This window comes from Lissotriton vulgaris, chromosome 10, assembly GCF_964263255.1.
Source record: "Lissotriton vulgaris chromosome 10, aLisVul1.2, whole genome shotgun sequence".
Taxonomy (NCBI): domain Eukaryota; kingdom Metazoa; phylum Chordata; class Amphibia; order Caudata; family Salamandridae; genus Lissotriton; species Lissotriton vulgaris.
In genome coordinates, this window is record NC_141698.1 from 93838112 (window position 1) to 93857999 (window position 19888).

Sequence of the window (19888 nt, forward strand, 5' to 3'; positions counted from 1 at the left end):
AACCTTTTTTCATCTACTGGAAGTTCTTAGAGCAAAGATCGGGCCTACACTTTCATATGGCATAGAGATCTTTAAAGGCAAAATGAACATTGTCTTAAATAAACATACAACTAAAATCTATAAAAATGTACTTCATTTGCCGAGCACCGCATCCCCTGCACAGATTAGATTAGAGCTGGGGTTAACCAATTATGAAGCCTCTAATGTTGGTACATATCTTAAGCTTTGCCACAAATTAAGACAGGCTGAACCAGGTACTCTAGAATCTCTAGTCTGGAAAGAAATTAATGAGATCAATCCAGGGAGATCATTCGGCTGCATCCATCAAATGTCAGCTGCCGACCTTTGGGCTCTTAACCCTAGTCAGACTGCCTTTAAAAGCACAATTAAAAAATGTGTAAGACTGACATCCCTGGTTACAGATAAAGCTCTGTTCATGAAACGCAGTCATTCCTGGGCAGTAGTCCACTCGTACAAACGGCTATCCCCTGCCCTCAACGACATTTTCACTTTATTTAAAGCGTTGCCTGATTGCCCTAAGAATTGGAGATTGGTGCTTTCTTCAAAACCTACCCACCTGGCGCCGTAAGAAGGAGGATCCAACATGTAGAGGATGCGGGTTAGCGACGGAAACAATTTTGCATGTGCTCTGTATCGGTCCGTACTCAACACAGGTGTTTGCTTATGCCAGAATGGAACAGGCTGGGAGTTCGGACTTGTAGGCATGCCATTATTGCTGCTTTGTCTTTGGATAACATTGCTTTAAATATAAAATTGGCCAAATGTATTCAGCAAGCGTACCGCAATTTAGATAAAATGTAAACTGCTAAGGCCCCGTTGCTCACTGTTTAGATTGAATATGTATTTTAATAGAATTTGCAACGACTGGGAGGGCTACACTACAATTTGAAATCTTGTAGCAAGCATGCTTACGGTCAAATTTTACTCCTACTCTTTTAATTATTTTTTTTTTATTTACAAAATTGTGCAAAATGAGATTTGGGAAAACTTTTAAAGATATTGTTTTTATATCTAAATAAAGGAATTATTACTAATTACTACAGCCTTAAAAATGGAGCATAGGAGAAGCACCAGTGGGCTCCATGCAAGTCAGCCGAAAGCAAGAGCTCTGGAAGACAGCTTGACATTCTTTTGTCTTTGAATGCACAGCAAATGTGACGATATAACCAGATTTACAGGCCTGCTTAACAGAAAGGGAGCATCAGAAGAATACTGGTAAATAAGGTTTTAGCATGGGATAAAGGAAGTGAATCTTTAGAGCCTAAGCCACTAATTGAGAAGCAAGAAAATGAGTTACAAACACCACAGCCAATGTCAAGCAACGAGAATAATGCTTTCCCAGGTCAAATTCCTGAAATTCCAAGAGATCTTTCACATATCACAGCTTCGCCATCTGGTAAACTGAGACCTAAAAACTGGGCAGTTACCACGACATGTGTAATGTTTGCCTGCAAAGAGCCTTATGGACTCTTCTAGGATCCTCACCTTTGTGAGAAGCTGTTCAAGATATCCATTTGGTATCCCAGAGCTGAAAATAAAACAAGTGTAAAACAGTGAAGTCCCAATCAGGCTAGGCTTTTCTTTAGGAGAAGGGAGTTGCCTTCTAGATTTTTAGGATGAAGGTTTTATTTAAAATAGCTGTTATAGAAGCAGACTGAAATATGTGCTATTTTCTAGATAAAAGACAACACTATGCTCAGTCTCACATAAGAATGCTTCCGTTTGTAGTTTATCCTCTGCTTTATTCGCAACCACAATTTAGTAAGGGATACAGAGTTTCATTTAACAGATTACAAAACAGATTGAAGATCTACATCGGGAGTTTCCAACTTTGGTCCGGAAGGACTGGACCAAGGTAGACTTTCAGCAAAATCAGTGGCTGTACAAATAACTGTCAACTAAATTGATGTTATGCAAATCTGGAGCGGACATCCTGTTAATCAGAATCAATTCACTGTTAATTCCTAATCTACACGCATGCACAATTCATGTGCTGATTAAATAGTGTTTCTAATATATTTCATTACCTATTGTCCCAAATATATGACCGTTCAATCAATGCAATTATGAAGTTAATTTTCTTAAGAGCCTGTGATGCAAGGCATTCAAATAGCTAGCTTTATAATAAAACCGTTGCTTACACCCAACCCCCACCCCCTCGCCCCCCCCCCCCAATCAACATACCTTTGCCTTTTCACTCGGTTCACTAGTTGTGCCATAGGGTGTGTTATGTAACTCCTTTGAGACAACACACAGAAACTCTGCCTGGTCTTCATTTCCGTAGTTGTAGGAGGAGCCAATACTAACGAGCTAAAAAGAAAACATACATTCATGTTAAATCAAGGTATTTATATGCAATGTCGCGCAAAACAAATGCCAATTTCAAATATTTTACATTTTCATGAAGCCAGCATGTTACTTCCCAACAAAGTCTCCCACCAACGCACAAAGGAGGGGGATATCTGTAAATAAGGACCGCACTACATTTCGTTTTAGGTATATTGAGACCGGCAACAAAACCACATCGGTCAAAAGATTTTAAAAAAAGATTAACAAAGTGCCTAATATTGTCACTTAAAACGTGCTGCAGCAGTCAACAAAACTCTACAAATTTTTTGCATACGTTTATTTCCTTCGAGGCTGCAACATGGTGAATAAACATAAACCATTTCACTGCAGAAACAAGAAACAAATGATCCAAAAGTGGATTGAAACAATGTATGAATACATTTACAGTGAACTGAGATGAGGTAATAAAACACCAGCTATGATTACTACAGAAATTTTAAAAAAATAGGAATTTAAACATTTGCCCCATATCACAGGACTTGTAAAGTTTATTGGTTAGGATGGAGCCCAACCCAAAACAGTAATGGGTTGTAAAATTCAAACAGTATAGGGCAACAGATTGAAGAGAAGCATTACAAACAATTATACTAAACATGCAGTACAACAATTAAGAGTTAAAAGGGTCTGTAAACAAGAGCCTTGGTCACCCATTAGGTGACCTTTAGCTAAATAGCGGCAACCAATAGGCAGCTACAACAACTCTTCACAGTCCTTATTTAACTAAATATAACCTAACATGCTTCAATAGTCTGAATTTGTGTAAAATTTGCAAAAGCTTTGCAAGACAACCATTTATAACTTAACCGCTTGACATTTATTTGAGCAAAATACTAGTTCTCTCAAATCTCAAAATCATATCTATTTAAACTCAAACTGGCTTGAATTTTAAACACCTGTTAAAGCTTTTTGTTTCAACATAAATTGCACTTTGGGAACAAAAAAGTGGCGAGTACAGGCTCACCATGTCATATGAACTTCACCATTCAGCTAATTTAACAGCAGAGATCACAACTTATTTAGTCCCGAGATAAAAACCTACATTAAATTGAAGCAGTGCAGCATACTATCAACTCAGTCTCAAACATAAGAGGAGGTTCAAGAGGAGAGACAGAACCACTTGTGCACTCCTCATTGTAAAGATGTGGACTTTAAGATCATTAACCCCTTCTGTGCTGCGCGAATTTTGCCCCGGTGCTGAATGTTCCATTGGGCCTATGGAACCATGACGGAACAGTTCCGTCATAAGCACAGGTCACCTTACGCTCATGACGGAACCGTTCCGTCATGAGCATGGAAGGGGTTAAAAAAAACCTGGCTACATGGAAGAAAGGAATATGCTACTTACCAGTATGCATCTGTTCTTGGCATAGAGGGCTGCAGAGTGGTACATTATGAATAGATCGCCATCTGGTGTTGGGCTCGGATGATTGCACTTTGTTTTTCTCTTGGAGTCTTTTGTATCTTGGTGACTCCTCCCTTAGTTGGTAGTGCGCATGGGCATCGGCTCCATCCTTAGATTGTTTTGCCATAGTAGGGTTAGATGGAGTAGTGTAGTAGAATACAGATAAGAATGCCCATGTAAGTGTATCTAAATAAGAATAATGTTGGAACAGACACAGGTTTCCGGGGAGGCTGGGAGGGCATGTACCACTCTGCAGCCCTCTATGCCAAGAACAGATGCATACTGGTAAGTAGCATATTCCGTTCGAGGCATATGGGCTGCAGATGGTACATTATGAATAGACTATATAGCAGTTCTCTCCCTAGCGGTGGTCGCCAGTGTCTGTTGCAACTGTCTGAAATAAAGTTTTTAATACTGCTTGTCCCACTCTAGCTTGTTGTGTTGTGTGCACATCTACACAATAGTGTTTTGTGAAGGTGTGTGGTGTAACCCAGGTAGCTGCTTTGCATATGTCATCTAGTGGGATGTTTCCCAAAAATGCCATAGATGCTCCTAGTTTACGTGTAGAGTGAGCTTTAGGAGGAACAGTTAATGTTCTCTTTGCTTTTAAGTAGCATATTTGAATGCATTTTACAATCCATCTGGCAATGCCCGCCTTAGAGATGGGATTGCCTTTGTGTGTTGGAGAAAACGCAACAAATAGCTGTTTTGTCTTTCTGAAAGTTTGTGTTCTTTCTATATAGTACAATATGGCCCTTCTAACATCTAATGTATGTAGGGCTCTTTCTGCTACTGTTTGTGGTTTTGGAAAGAAAACCGGTAATTCCACTGACTGATTGATGTGGAATGCTGAAATTACTTTTGGTAAGAATTTTGGGTTTGTTCTAAGAACCACCTTATTTTGGTGTAACTGCATAAATGGTTCTTGAATTGTAAAAGCCTGCAGTTCACTTACTCTTCTAAGTGACGTGATAGCTATGAGGAAGGCCACCTTCCATGTGAGGAATTGTATTTCACACCTATGCAAAGGTTCAAAGGGTGGCCCCATTAGTCTGGTAAGTACTATGTTGAGATTCCAGACTGGGGAAGGTGGTCTTCTTGGTGGAATGACTCTTTTGAGTCCTTCCATGAAAGCTTTAATTGCTGGTACTTTAAACAGGGAAAGATGTTGCCTGTTTTGTAGGTACGCCGCTATAGCTGCTAGATGAACTCTTATAGAGGTATATGCTAAGTTACATCGCTGTAAGTGTAGTAAATAGCAAATGATTTGTTTAGTGGATGCGTCCAGAGGGTTGATTTGCTTACTGTTACAGTGTATAGCAAACCTTTTCCATTTTGCTGCGTAGCATGCTCTGGTGGTAGGACGTCTTGCTTGTTTAATGATTTCCATACATTCTGGTGGTAGATCTAAATATCCAAACTCTATGACCTCAGGAGCCAGATCGCTAGGTTCAGTTGTTTGGGATCTGGGTGCATCATTTCTCCATGGTTCTGTGTGAGATGCATGGGTAGTAATCTTAGCTTTTGATGTGGTACTTGTGAGAGTTGTAGCAGTGTGGTGAACCACGGCTGTCTTGCCCACGTGGGTGCCACTAGTATCATTGTCATTGAGTGTTGCTGCAGCTTCCGAACCAGTAACGGAATTAGTGGTAGAGGAGGGAACGCGTAAGCAAATTTGTTGGACCAATTTATCCATAGTGCGTTGCCCTGGGACCGTTTGTGTGGGTACCTGGATGCGAAGTTTTTGCATTTTGCGTTCTGATGATTGGCAAACAGATCTATCTCTGGTTGCCACAATTTTTGGAAGAATGGCTGCAGTATTTGGTCGTGCAGCTCCCATTTGTGTACTTGCTCTGACTGTCTGCTTAGGATGTCTGCTATCTGATTTTGAACTCCTGGTAGGTGTTCTGCTAACAGATAGATCTTTTGAGGAATGGCCCATCTCCAAATGTCCTGTGCTAGTTTGGATAGTTGGAGAGATTGTGTCCCCCCCTGTTTTTGAATATAATACATTGCAGTCATGTTGTCTGTTCTGATCAGGACTGCCTTGCCTGTTATTTGCATTTGGAAAGCTTTTAGTGCTAGAAACACTGCTAATAGTTCCAGGTAGTTGATGTGCAGTTTCTTTTGCTGCACACTCCACTTCCCCTGCACTGTGTATTTGTCCATATGCGCTCCCCATCCTGAGAGCGATGCGTCCGCTGTTATTATTACTTGTGGAATTGGCTCTAGGAACGACCGTCCCTTGGAAATGTTTTCTGTGTTCCACCACTTCAGAGAGCGGTACGTCCGGTCGTTTACCAACACAAGATCTGTAATCTGACCTTGAGCCTGATTCCACTGTGTCACTAGACACTCCTGTAGTGGACGCATTTGAAGTCTGGCATGTGGTATTAGCAGTATGCATGAGGACATCATGCCTAATAGTTGCATAAACACTCGTGCTGGTAGTGAGTGTTGCGGTTGAAATCTTTGTATTAACCCGACCATTGTTTGTATCCTGACTGGGTTGGGGTATGCTATTGCTCTTTCTGTGTCTACTGTAGCCCCCAGGTATTGCTGAATCTGGTTTGGTTGCAGGTGCGATTTTTTGTAGTTCACCGTGAACCCTAGGTGGTGCAGCAATTGAATTGTCTTCAGTGTGTTGTGAAGACATTCTTCTTTTGACTTGGCCTTTATTAGCCAATCGTCCAAGTATGGGAAGACATGTATTTGTTGTCTTAGGTGTGCTGCCACCACAGCTAGACATTTTGTGAAAACTCTTGGTGCTGTTGTGACACCGAACGGAAGGACTTTGAACTGATAGTGTTGTCCTTCTAACACAAATCTTAGGTATTTTCTGTGGGCTTTGTGAATTGGGATATGAAAGTAAGCGTCTTTTAGATCCAGTGTAGAAAGAAAGTCCCCTTTCTTCAGTAAAGGGAGTACTTGTTGAGCGTGACCATGTGGAAATGCTCCGAATTTATGTAAGCATTGAGAGGTCTGAGGTCTAATATTGGTCTTAGGGACCCGTCCTTTTTGGGGATCAGGAAGTATAGAGAGTATACTCCTGTTCCTTGTTGATCTTTTGGGACCTTCTCTATTGCATGCTTTTGTAGAAGTGCTAGAACTTCTTCTCTTAATGTCAGATGATCTTGACTCATTGGACGCTGTTTGGGGGGGATGTTTGGTGGGGTAGCTGTGAGTTCTAGGCAATAACCATGTTGGATAATTTGTCTCACCCACTTGTCTGATGTGATGTCTTCCCAGACAGGTAGGAACTGTGATAGACGTCCCCCGACCGGTGTTATGTGGTCTGGGGGGGAGTTCTATGAAGTCACTGTTTTGGTGTTGAGGCGTTGCGGTTGTTATTATTTCCGCGGCCTCTACCCTTGTTGTTGTTACCCCTGTAACTGCCTCTTGAATTACCTCTGGGTGATGTTGGTGTGAAAGAGGTGGATTGCTGATTTGTTCCTGTATTCTTTGAGCCCCCTCTATAGGTGGATCTACGAAAGGAACCTCTGTGTGTTGGCTGTTGCAATGCTCCCATTGACTTAGCCGTTTCTGTATCTTTCTTCATTTTTTCTAAGGTCTCGTCTGTGCTTGAACCAAACAGTGTCTTTTGATCAAATGGTTTGTTCAGTAGGGCCGTTTGTACTTCGTTTGAATCCTGAGATTCTAAGCCATGCATGTCTTCTTAGCATGACACTGGTGTTAATAGATCTTGCTGCAGTGTCTGCTGCGTCTAGTGCGCATTTAATGGAGGTATTAGTTATAATTTTACCTTCCTGTATTAATTGATCTGCCTTTTTCTGATGTTCTTTGGGGAGAATCGTGATAAGTTTCTCTAACTCATCATAATGTGCCCTGTCATAACGTGCGAGTAGTGCTTGTGTATTGGCTATACGCCAGCTATTAGCTGCCTGTGATGCTACTCTTTTGCCTGATGCATCTATTAACTTTGACTCTTTATCTGGTGGAGGAGCCTCTCCTGTAGATAATGAGTTTGCTCTTTTACGAGCGTTTGAGACCACCAGCGAGTCTAGAGGTACATGGCCTTTAATAAATATTGGGTCCTTTGGAGCCGCTTTATATTTTTTATCAATTCTTGGGTTTAACACCCTGGCTCTCACTGGGTTTTCGAATATCTCCTCTGTGTGACTAAGAAGACCCTTCAACATAGGAAGAGTACCTGATGTTCTCTGTGCATTAGGTAGAGTCTCTAACAAGAAATCCTCTATTTGAGGTTCTGTATGCATATCTAGTTTGTGATATTTTGCTGCCCTATTAATGAGCTGCACAAAACCTGTGTTATCATCAGGTGGTGAAGGCTTTGAGGGATATAGCTCTGGGTCGTTGTCCTCATCTGACCCTACATCATAGTTTTCCCATGGGTCCTCCTCATCTGGGATAGTTTCGTCATCCCCTTGAGGTTCTCCCTCCCCTAGATCACGGTCTACATCTGACTGAGGTGTAGCTGGTCTTGGTGTGGAAGGTGTAGGAATATTTGTCCTATTGTGAGGAATAGGAGAAGAGGGTGTGACTTTAGGTCGAGGAGAAGCAGGAGGAGTTATATTTGTCCCCATTGTTCTCTTTTTTGAAGGAAGAGGTTTATCTTCTGACTGTTCACTCTCTCTTCTTCGTGACCACTTTCCCAGTTTGCGGATCAATAAACAAGATCTTTTGTTTGGGATCTGTCTGTTGCTCCTGAATCGGTACCGAAGGTCCTGGTTCCGAGAGGTGCTTTTGTTTTCGATCGTCAGATCTTGTTGTTTTCGACACCGAATGTCTGCTCGATTCCGACTTTCTGGGTATCGAGTGTATCTTGGACGATAAATCATATTTATGCTTCGACATGGAATGTTTCGATACCGAGCTTTCCCTTGTATGTAGCCTCGGTGCCGAAGTCGATGTCGCCCTTTTCTCGGATCCGACATGGTGGGGGTCCGAGTGTTTCAGTTTCAGTTTCGTTGCCGGGCCCGAGGGCGGGGCGTCGGAAACTTTTTTCTGCGGTTTGACCGGGCCCGAGGGCGGGGTCGTTACCGCACGGGGTCGGTTTTTCGGTAAGGGGACGTCGTCACTCACGGTTTGTTGCTCGATGAGTTCTTCAACCTCCGACTGGTCCTCTTCCGACCCCGACTGGTCCTCTTCTTCCTCGATTTGCTCGTCTCCGAACAGCTCCGGGATCGCCTCCGCCTGCATTCTGGAAACCTCGTGTCTTCGAGCTCGACGATTTCTAATCGTTAGCTTGGAGGAGAATGCTGCACAGGCTTCGCAGTCCCTGGATTCGTGTTCAGGCGATAGACAGAGGTTGCACACCTCGTGTAGGTCCTTGTGTGGGAACTTAGCACCACACGTTGGACATTTTTTGAATGGAGTCCTTTCCATGGACTCCGGGCTTGACTGCGTCGAGAAAGGCCTCCTGTTCTTCGACGTAGATCCAAGTTTTTCTCTTCGATTTTGAATTTGCAACGCGTCGGAATGGAAATGAAACGCGTTCGATAACAATACCGTCGAATTGGAAAGGGAATACGCGCCGATAAATCACTTTCTTCTGAAGTTGATCTGGAGCGTCTCGATCCTCATCCGAACCCGATGGCGGAAAAAAACAATCTAAGGATGGAGCCGATGCCCATGCGCACTACCAACTAAGGGAGGAGTCACCAAGATACAAAAGACTCTCCAAGAGAAAAACAAAGTGCAATCATCCGAGCCCAACACCAGATGGCGATCTATTCATAATGTACCATCTGCAGCCCATATGCTTCGAACAGTATGTTATCCACTCGTCTGGAAGTGACATATGGAGTGGTGTGGCTCACTGGTTAGAGACGGCAGACCCGGAAGCAGAGAACGGCCCGGGACCAGGGTTCAATTCCCGACGCGGCAGGGTAGTGGACCCGGGTCAGCGGACTCGATAATTCTTGCCTTGGTGCCTACTCTAACCAGGGATCACACAAGGCAACTCTGGGCATTAGCTTGCCTCATCTCTACAACGGCCCCCCACATTCGCCGGGGATGCCTGGTTTCACCTTGGAGATACCCAGTAGGGACCATCTCACAGGGATAGCCAGGACTTGTTCCCCAGCGGTCTACAGCGCCACGACGCCTCAGGGCAGCAGTGCGCTTTACAAGACCACATACACACACACACACACACACACATCCACTAACTTCTTTTTGAGGTGGTAAGAGGTTTTAGGCTACAGATGGTTTCTTCCAGGGCAATTATAATGTGGGCTGGCCAGAAAGACTACGATCTTGATAGTGACATTGGTTTAAGAAGTCTGCATGCCACGGACAATTAGGTTAGTCTGAAACAATTCCTGAACTCTAGTTCAACAAGAACAAAGTTACCCTTTAAGACTCTTCGTCTACTACCCAAAATATATTCTTGAATGCCCCACATCTAATTTGTGGCTCTAGCAAAAATCACAGTTGGCTGAAGTAAAAATAAAAAAAAATTCTACAAACCGAGTACAAGAGGAGGATGAGCTACAGCCAATGCTTCAACTTTACAGTTCTATAAAGGGGTTATCACGAGACCGACAACATGGGCATTGGATTGTTGGACAAGACAGATTAAGATTGGGATAAGAAAAGAGAAACACTATGAAAAAAAGAAGATGCAAAGGTGACACTTCTAGCATAAATTATGTTAATTTCAGGTGATAACTGTCAAAGGACCTTAAATGAGGTTAAATTTGATCGCCTCAAGGTTGGCTTGATTGCAATTCAGACAGTAATTGACCTAGCATAGGCCCCTTCTCAACACAAAACCACCTACGAAACGAATGAGCCTGGACACAGTATTCAAAAGGATGAGCATGTGGTACCAACATGGAGGTACGTTTCTAAATTGGGCAAATAATTTTGGAGAAGCAGCAACTGAATAGTTCCAGAACTACACTGAAAGTCAAAAGTAGACATGAGGAATGCTTGCTTTCGCCTGCTGCGGGCTCAAGCCCAGGATTATCTTCAGTCTCTAATGATCTAGTAAAGCAGTGTCACTTCTACAAGATTTCTGAATTTGCCAGTTCTTCAGTCAGTGTTCATATGGTCAACCACAACATCACAACATTGTACCATGAAAAGACCGGAATTTGAAGTAGGACTCTAAACATGAAAAAGTGGTTTCAAATTAATACAAAAACATGCTGTTCACTCCTAAACTGTGAAAGTAATTGCCTCACTTTGTAACGTATTACCATTTAATATCCCCTCCTACAGACATTGATCATTTACCAAAATACCTATATCCTAGTTCTCAAAGAAGTCTGAACTGCCATTGATCTATACATGTCACAGGATGCAATGACTCTCAATGCCTCAAGGTCCGGAAATATGCAGGTAAAAAAGGTGCACCAGTGAAGCCCAAGATCTAGAGTACAGTTGATTGTGGCCCACGCCTTGCCACAATGCCAATAGGGAAGAAAGAATCCTCACAGACCATTATCTGCCATCTGGTTCTGTAGGATTGGGTACAACCAAAAAATGATTACACCTGAACCATGAAGGTTCTTTCGTACCTTCACACGAAGTTCTGTCATTGCTTATACTAGAAATGTTGTGAATACTGTTATGATAACATTACCCACTTGGGTCATCATGCACTTCACCAGTTGCGGATTGCAAGATTAACCATCTAAACCACGAGGACCATATGTCCCCACACAAGTCGTTTTGCATGTTGCAAGGTGCACCAGCTTGTGGACTTCAAGGCTCTTTTTAAATATTCAGACGTCAGTGAACCATTCTTGAAAGGGAGGTTTCAATTTAGCCAATTTACTGCGCATACATAGGGACAGTGAAATGGATTGCTCTTTAAATATGGCCCATTTTCAGAGAAATTCTAAGGGAAAATTCAAAACAATTCTTTCCCTATTCATCATGACAATTGGTCTGGATACCTTTCAGTATTAAAAAAATAAACGGAAACATAAATAAATACCTAAGTATCCAGAAGAAAGTGAATTTGATGCGATTATATAAACAGGATAAAGTCAGAAATGTGGATTAGCACTATGATTCCAGCTTAAGCACCGAGTGACTGAAAGTGAAAATGTTTTGTTTCACATTACCTTTTAAAATAATAACTCAGTTTCTGGATGTTTAATAAATTATAACTGGTAAAAAAACATCTGAATTACACGAACACACTAGTTTAGACAAGTAAAATATCTCCTTAACTGTAATCTACAAATGTGCATATGTTGAGCTCTAGAAAAAAAACTAAGATACAACGAAAACATGCAATTCCCACAAGTGTCTTGCTTATAATTTTTCTTAGCATGCCAGGGCATGCCTATCCCCAAAGAATACTCTGTTGCTCGCTTTGTTATTTATCACTGGGTTGATCTGGTTAAAAACTAAATTAATAACCGGCATAGCTAGCAATTATGTCTCTGATGGTGCTGCGATCTTGCACTGCTGAGATCCAGATGTTTTTTGCAGCACAATACAAGGACAACTAGAAACGGATAAGATGAGATGGCCTATTTATTCTGCCGAAGTTTTAATTTAACACCAAAGGCAATGCTTCCACACTCACTTCCTCAGATCTGTCAGACTTCTTAATTTCTTAGTTTCCCTAAAGAATTTGGACTTTGCCTTCCAACGAAGCCAACAGATAGTGTGGTGAGGATGTGTCATATGCCATCACAACTCTTTCTACATCAACTTCCTACACACAAGCTACAATACCACTATCTACCTGACCGCCACAGACCTATGTTTACCTTCAAGGTACTTCTAAAAGAGGGATATATCAAACCAACCAACAACTCACAGCCAACAGGGACACTAAATCAGGAGTAGTCAACCTTTTGATATCTGGGGACCTCCACTGAATCATTATTGAAATCCAGCGTTACCTTCCTAAGAAGCATTGTGAATTATTTGAACCCAAAAAAAATACAGAAAAAAGCATCCAAACAAATGCAAACGACAACATTTTATTTATTTTGCAAACCCAAATTAAAAATTATTTAAAAAAAAAACTTTTAATAGAAAGGTTGGAGCTTCTCTAATATCAATTGCGGTCACTCCTCGTAAACACTATGATGCACCTGCACTGCTGCCATAAAATAATCTGAGCATACCAATTTAAATTTTAGCCTCAAATTACAAATTCCTCAACATTTATAGTAAGTTTAAAAAAAATGTTGTAGTAAATTAAGCTGCTTTATTAACATACACTATTAATCTTATTATTTACTTTTCAGTAGTGGTAGACACCCTGCGTAGGCTTTGCAGACCCCCAGGGGTCCCCGGACCACAGGTTGGGAACCACTGCTCTAAATGATTGCTTTTGGATTGATGCATCAATTCTAAGACTTAACAGTCTTTGCTATTTTAGCTTTCAATTTCTTTGCTAAAACAAGAAGGCCTAGCTATGTTGTGCATTACCGGATTTGTGATTAGGAGCAGACTTGTTGCTTTGAAAGTCAATATTCAAAAGTGTAGCTCCATGGCTAGCACCGGAGAGAGCCTCAAATCTTATTGTTTACATGAAGGAAAATACATTTTGCGGATTTCAAGAAACTGGGGTTACTAGCAGCATTTAGCATACCTGGAGGCAATTATTAAAATGTGTAGAAAAAAAAGTAAATTTGTCTCGGGAGAGGCCATTTTATGAGAAAAATGTATGCAAAATGTTAACATACATTTCGTTAATGAATCACATTGAACCTGTATTGCTTTAAGAATTTTATGACACTGTACAGTACAGAGTACCGCCTCGGAGCAAGAGGGCAGTACAAAGATGGCTAAGCGCACTGCATGATATAGGCACTGGGCAGCCGTCAAAAAGTAGGTAGCCCCGCCTAAACTGGAAATGTGTTTCTCTGACCTCAAACAGATATCGTAGTCACAGACTTTATAATCCCCTCGAGGTTAAAGAAATTTGAAAGATGATCAATTTTAACAGCCTAATACTATTTCACAGAACACATTCATAAGTGCATCTTCAAAAAGAACACGACAATACATACCATTAGCTGTATTAATATTTATGGATTTCATAATGTACAAAATGCTATATGAAAATTCAAAAAGTAAAAATAGATTTATTAGTCAAACCACCTAACCAGGAGCGTGTAATTAACCTGCTAGTCTCTACCAGATAGAGGGTTACCGAAGGAAAGTAACTTGTTATACTGACAAAATTTTGACAGTGACGGGGGGGAGAGGGGTGCGAGGGAATTGGGGGAGAGGGAGGGGGGGAGGGAAGAAGGGGGAGTGGGGCGACGGACGACAGTTGGCGAAAATGGAGGGGGGGTCTGACCGGCACTGGCCGAAAAGGTGGGGGGGGTGTTACGACAGACCGGCGGCGGACGAAAAAAAAGGGGGGCCGACTGACCGGCATAGGCCGAAAAGGGGGGGGGCGACCGGCAGTGCCCAAAAAAAAGCAGCCAGAGGGAGGGGGCGACAGCGGCCCAAAGGGGGAGCAGCTTGCAGACCGACAGCGGCGGCCGAAAGGGGGGCGCGGGCCGACCGAAAGGGGGCACGGCCCCACAGAGTTCAAAAGGGCACAAGTAAACAGCCCAGTAAACACGAGACGCTGATCAACTGCAGAGCCATAATAGTGAACAAGCAATTTTTTTTTCTTTTTTAGAAGTCTCCACTTTTAGATTCCCTTGGGGGGAGTGAAGGTGGGGGGGCAGGGGGGTTGGTCCTTTTAGTGGAAGCATGCACCACAAGACTTTCTGGCAGGGGTGCTGAGAGAGAAAGGCTGTGTTGCTTTAAGCAGGGTGGTGGCACCTGGAAATTTGCAAGTTAATGGAGGTCTGGTACAAGGCTTAACTCAAGCCCATAGAAGGGTATCGTCAAGGCCTCATTAAAGGGAGGGAAAGGCACAGAAGCAGTCTGGCCAGCCCGGAGGACTTCAGTCAGGATGTTTGTTTCAACCTCCATAGTGAGGTACTGGAGATTTAGGACTGAAGCTGCCCTACACATGAACATGGTGTACTTTTGCGGCTGGGCCAGGAGGGGAGAATAGGGCGGACTGCAGGGAGGTGTCCAGCCCACTAGCACCTTGCAAGTCCTCATACCAACTGCAATCAGCATAGTGCTGAACTCATCATGCGGATTAGGATTGCTGTCAAGAGTAAGGAAAAAAAGAAAATGTAAGGGGTGAACACAAACCGCCGTCAGATTCAGTTGCGAAGTCAGACGAATTCGGACCGGCATAGACTATGCACAGGATAGGACAATCGGGTACACCTTTTTGAATGGCATTGTGGAATCGTAGTCGACATACCTGGGTCAGGATTGGGTAATAAATTAGACGGCAGTGACAGTAGTGGAATAGAGTGAAAACTACAAAGAGGGACCAGCTGGTACCAAAGGCAAACCTGCCAATGGAAGCCAATGTGGGAGGCCTCAGCTCTGTGGGGCCCGAAGGCATGCCAGAGGGATTCAGAAGAAACTTGAGACTGAGCATGGCTAAGCCAAACTCTTCGATTTGGTGCAGCATGTCCCAAGGCCCCAGAAAAACTGATTGTGCTGAAACCAACTGCGGTATCTGCTCGCATTCTTTGGGAACAGGACCATTGGCGCCGCCCACAGGCTTTCTCAGTGAAGTAGAAATGGTCAGAGTGGAACTCCACTTAGACTTCTTATATTTCTTAAACTTACCTGATGAGCATGACAAAGACCACCCTCAAGTGTGCATCCATCTACTCCAGGAACGGGAATGAGCTTTTGACTTGCAATGGGACGGAGTGGTCCCGGCGCAACCTTTTCTTGTGCTCATGTATATAATGTTTTGCTTTAAATTCCCTGATGGCCTTCAGAATCGATGTGCATTCCCCAACCCTAGACATCATATGTAAACTTGGTGGGGATCTGTCACAGACTGTTAAACAATGTTTATTGGATTTTATTAACTGTAGGCAATACCAACTGTAGACCAGTGAAACATTAACAAGTTACAGGAGTGAATTGCACTGGCTCTCACTGAAGAATGAGGAACCAATAAACAGGGTTGGGTTACAAAATTTGGAATAAGGAACTAGGGGGTGCACAAGCAAAAATAGTGTAATGCTGTGGCACATAATTTGGGGGGGTTCCTGGAGCGGTTGTGAACTCTGATGTATTGTAATGGAGAGAGAGTACCCGATGCCTAAAAATGTAACCCTGTGAGGGGGTTCTCTACAGTCAATTCCTTATACTGTATAATCATAGTATCTCAGGCAGAAGCAAAAGGTGCCGGTGTATACCACGGGCCTCCTCCCAATGTAGTGCAGAGCTTTCTGCTCCCCCCTCCCCCATCTAATTAGTGCCTTATGCCCTAGAGCAAGAGCTGGGAGATGTGCCTTCCAGTGCATAGTTAGTAGATGCTGGGCCAACAGGCGGCAGAGATTGGCGAATTGCACCCTAACTGTGTTTTTTTTTGTCTTTGGAAAATGCCTGCGGTAGTAGCCTCCCAGGAATTCACTGTGGTGAGTTCTGTGACTGTGCTCAATGAAGCATGTATTGCATGCCAAAAGCTTGCTGTCCAGAGCGTGTGCCAGAAGTCAGCAACCTGGGTAAAACATGTATTGAAAGTGAAATTAGATCCTGGGAACATATGCTTTAAAAGAGAGGGTGTAAGATAAGCCCTGTGAAGAATCATGTTGTATATTTTTTAAACTAGCATTCCTCGAAACAGTCTTGGGGGATTCCAGGGCACTAGACTAAGTGTCATGAAAATGTCTAGTTAAGTCCTCCTCCCAGAAGCAGTGGAGGTGTACCAGAGAAATGTTAGCGTGTTCCCCAACAACTTTGTATAGCCATGTGATGAGATGTCGACCATCCCCCATGAGGTATAGAGTATGCATCTTCATTCAGAGCTCCCCATAATGATTAGAGTGCCAACAGGAATTGCCCACATGTTGCGAACTGTCTCAGGGGGAATATCATAATCTTGACGAATTGGTTCGAAGAGGAGGATCTGAGCATCTTGGACAAGATCTTCCACAATTTCTAAGGATCTGTAACAGACTGTTCGCAACAATTCTAACAGGACTTAAAACCTGTCGTCTTAGGGTGTGACATCCCTTGCACACTGTGGAAAAGAAATAACTGAAAAAAAGGGGTCAGATGGGAGACGCTTCAGGACAGAGTCAAGAGGTGTAGAAAGAGAAACCGACTGAGCGAGAGTGGCGTTTTTTGGCCCCATATTTGACTTTTTGACTTCTAAATCAGAATGGCGTGAAGGTGCATTGTGCCATCATCCAGCACACAGAGGTACAACGAAAAAGTGACTGGATCCAGTCTGATGCATGGGGAATATTAAAAAAGTTGTGGAATCTGCATCTAGAAGTCTACCCAAAATAGAAAAACCACCAATTGTAACGGAATTATTTTTTTAAAGTTATGCCAGCGAGTGAAATTTCAACCCAGAATATATATACATACGAACAAGACCTGGCTACACGCCACAAGCACTACCAACTTGCTGCTGGTTGAAATGATGATGAGCTGAAACCCAAACTGGTGCCAAACAAGGGTCCTTTATTGTACATCTTAACGCCCAGCATGACCGCCATATTCTTCTTCCATCTTCCATGTTCTTGCAATATTTTATATTGTTATTTCCCTATAGCACGCGTGATTGCACTTTATGTACAGTTAGACACTGATCTAGTCCAGCACTATTATTTGCACTTTATCTTTAGCCTACCCTGATAAGACTTGAATATTCCTACTATATATAGACTTAGAATTTTTTGCATTACATGGATTTATCCTGGTATTTTTCTACAAATCTGCATTGAGCGACACTTTACAAAAATATTTTAATTTATGTCATTTTAAACTGCTATGTTCAAATATTTAACTGGCATTTGAAAAATTGTGTTGAACTTATTTTGCGTATTTGCACGAAGAATAGCTATTTAACACAAAAGATGTAGTCTATGCTATAGTCACGTGATTGTTCGAAGGGCGGAGCTTATGCTACTCACTTAAGCATTATAAAAACAAAAAAGTTGCACTAGTTCGTTGCATGTGAACAAGGGCTCTTGAAGCCCGAAACGCGTATTGCCCTCCTGTTGTACCAGCTGCAATACAGTAAAGAACCTGTAAATCCAGTGGTCCGTCTCCTACTTTGCCTGCCTCACCGGTCCTGGGTGAATCAGGAAGTGGCGGGTGGACACTTGTGGTGGGTTACACAACTCCCCGCTGCTTGTGCCAACACTCGGCGGCCCTTTCCCGGGAAAACAATGCATGCTGGGAATTGCAGTCCAGTGACCATCCAGGAACGGCTGCAGGTGACATTGATCATCACATTGGGCGGAGCAAACCATAGTTGCTTAAGTGGGGCTGGACTATTGACTTCGTGGCAACTCACTCACTTCCTGTTTTACTTCTGGGCGCTGACGAGGCTACACAGCCGAAATGCTGCATTCGTCCCTTTTTGGCCTGACTTGAGAATAAAGGACTCCAGAGTACTCCCCTGTTGTGGCCTCCGCCTTTCTTGTTGAGGGGATTCCTGTTGCATTTTACCACGCCAGCCAGCGGCGTGCTACGGAGGTCCCTGCACATAAGTGGCCTGATCATCACTGGCTTGTCTTTGCTCCGGCGAAGTATTCTGCATTCCGAGGTATCGGAAAGGATCAGGTCCACCTTCGACTACAGGAGGAACGGAAGCGGTGTCAGTCACTGTATTCTGCACTGGGCGAGGCGGAATCCTGTGCTTGCCCCCGCGGATCAAAAACCTGTTAGCGGAGGTGGTGCAGTTGGGGGACTCAAGGAGCCTTGACATTTCAACGGGCACTGCAGGACACTAGTGGTGGGTTACACGACTCCCCGCTGCTTGCGCCAACACTCGGCGGCCCTTTCCCGGCAAAACAATGCATGCTGGGAATTGCACTCCAGAGTACTCCCCTGTTGTGGCCTCCGCCTTTCTTGTTGAGGGGATATATATATATATCTATCTCTCGGTCATGCTGGGCGTTAAGATGCATATATATATATATATATATATATATATATATATATATATATATATATATATATATATATATATATATATATATATATATATATATATATATATATATATATATATATATATATACACAAAAATGCACAGCACCGGAGTAAAAGTTATTTAACTTAATTTATTCGCACAGATCCCAACCAACGCGTTTCAGCCTACTCGGCTTTGCTCACGGTTAGTGAGTCTTCTCTTTATACAATATTTAAGCCCAGATGGCCGTTATGTGGCATTCTGGGCATTGTAGTGTATTTCATATAACCATTCGTTAGTATCCAAAATTTCCAAAGAAAAGAATTTACAATAACTGTCTTTTTAAGAGGAAGCACACCGAGCACGTAAACAATGCGGCCGGTTTTCTTAAACTAGCAGGCGGGAGTGAAAGGGACGGATTGTGAACATCGAAATACACAGAACCCAAAGGGAGAGTAACTGTCTATATAAAATGGAGGCACGTAAAGGGAAGCGATTGGTCACAGCGGCAACCTTGTTTCAGGCAACCACAGAAACGAACAAGATTAAAAATGAAGAAACAAATATTGCAAATGTAACAGACTCCACGCTCAAGCAATTGTTCAATCAATTGGAGAAGCTATACAGGAAGGAAATAAACAAAAGTTGGGAAATCTTGGCGTTGGAGAATTATATCGAAGTTAAAAGAATTCCAAGAGGGTTACGTATTCTTACTATGCCCACGCATCCAGACACGAAAGTTGAGCTACTAGAAGAATGGGCTGACAATAACACTGAGTGCTCCGTGAATAGGATGTGCATACTAATTAAACACGCCAAGATTGATCTAACGGAACTAACAACTAGCGGCCATCAACAGCGTGGGGGAGAATATTTCACAGTATATAGACTTTTTTCTGCAGGACATTGTCAAAGATCTGCCCAGTTACCTAAAAGACACGGGGGACTTTCTAAACAAACTTAATTCCATCCAGTGGCGTGATAATTGGTGCATATTGACTTTAGACAGAGTCATTATACACCTCCATAGATCACTCGAAAGGTTTGGACGCCATCAAACACTACCTTGGTTCACGATCTTGTGAATATTACGCACACAACAAGATGTTATGTGAGTTAGTGCATTGGTGTTTGCATAACAATTATTTTATGTTTGCTAAGAATGTCTGGAGACAAGTGCG

General features: G+C 42.8%; 1 protein-coding gene across 2 annotated transcripts in view; it reads right to left on the reverse strand.

Annotated features, from left to right (window-relative positions):
- The window catches only part of KCTD5 (potassium channel tetramerization domain containing 5), a 234478-nt gene that overhangs the window by 53601 nt on the left and 160989 nt on the right, over positions 1–19888 (reverse strand). For both annotated transcript variants that reach the window (XM_086940587.1, XM_086940586.1), the window contains one exon: positions 2206–2331. In XM_086940587.1, coding sequence (XP_086796713.1) covers positions 2206–2331 — 126 coding nt within the window. The remainder of the gene's footprint in view (positions 1–2205; positions 2332–19888) is intronic.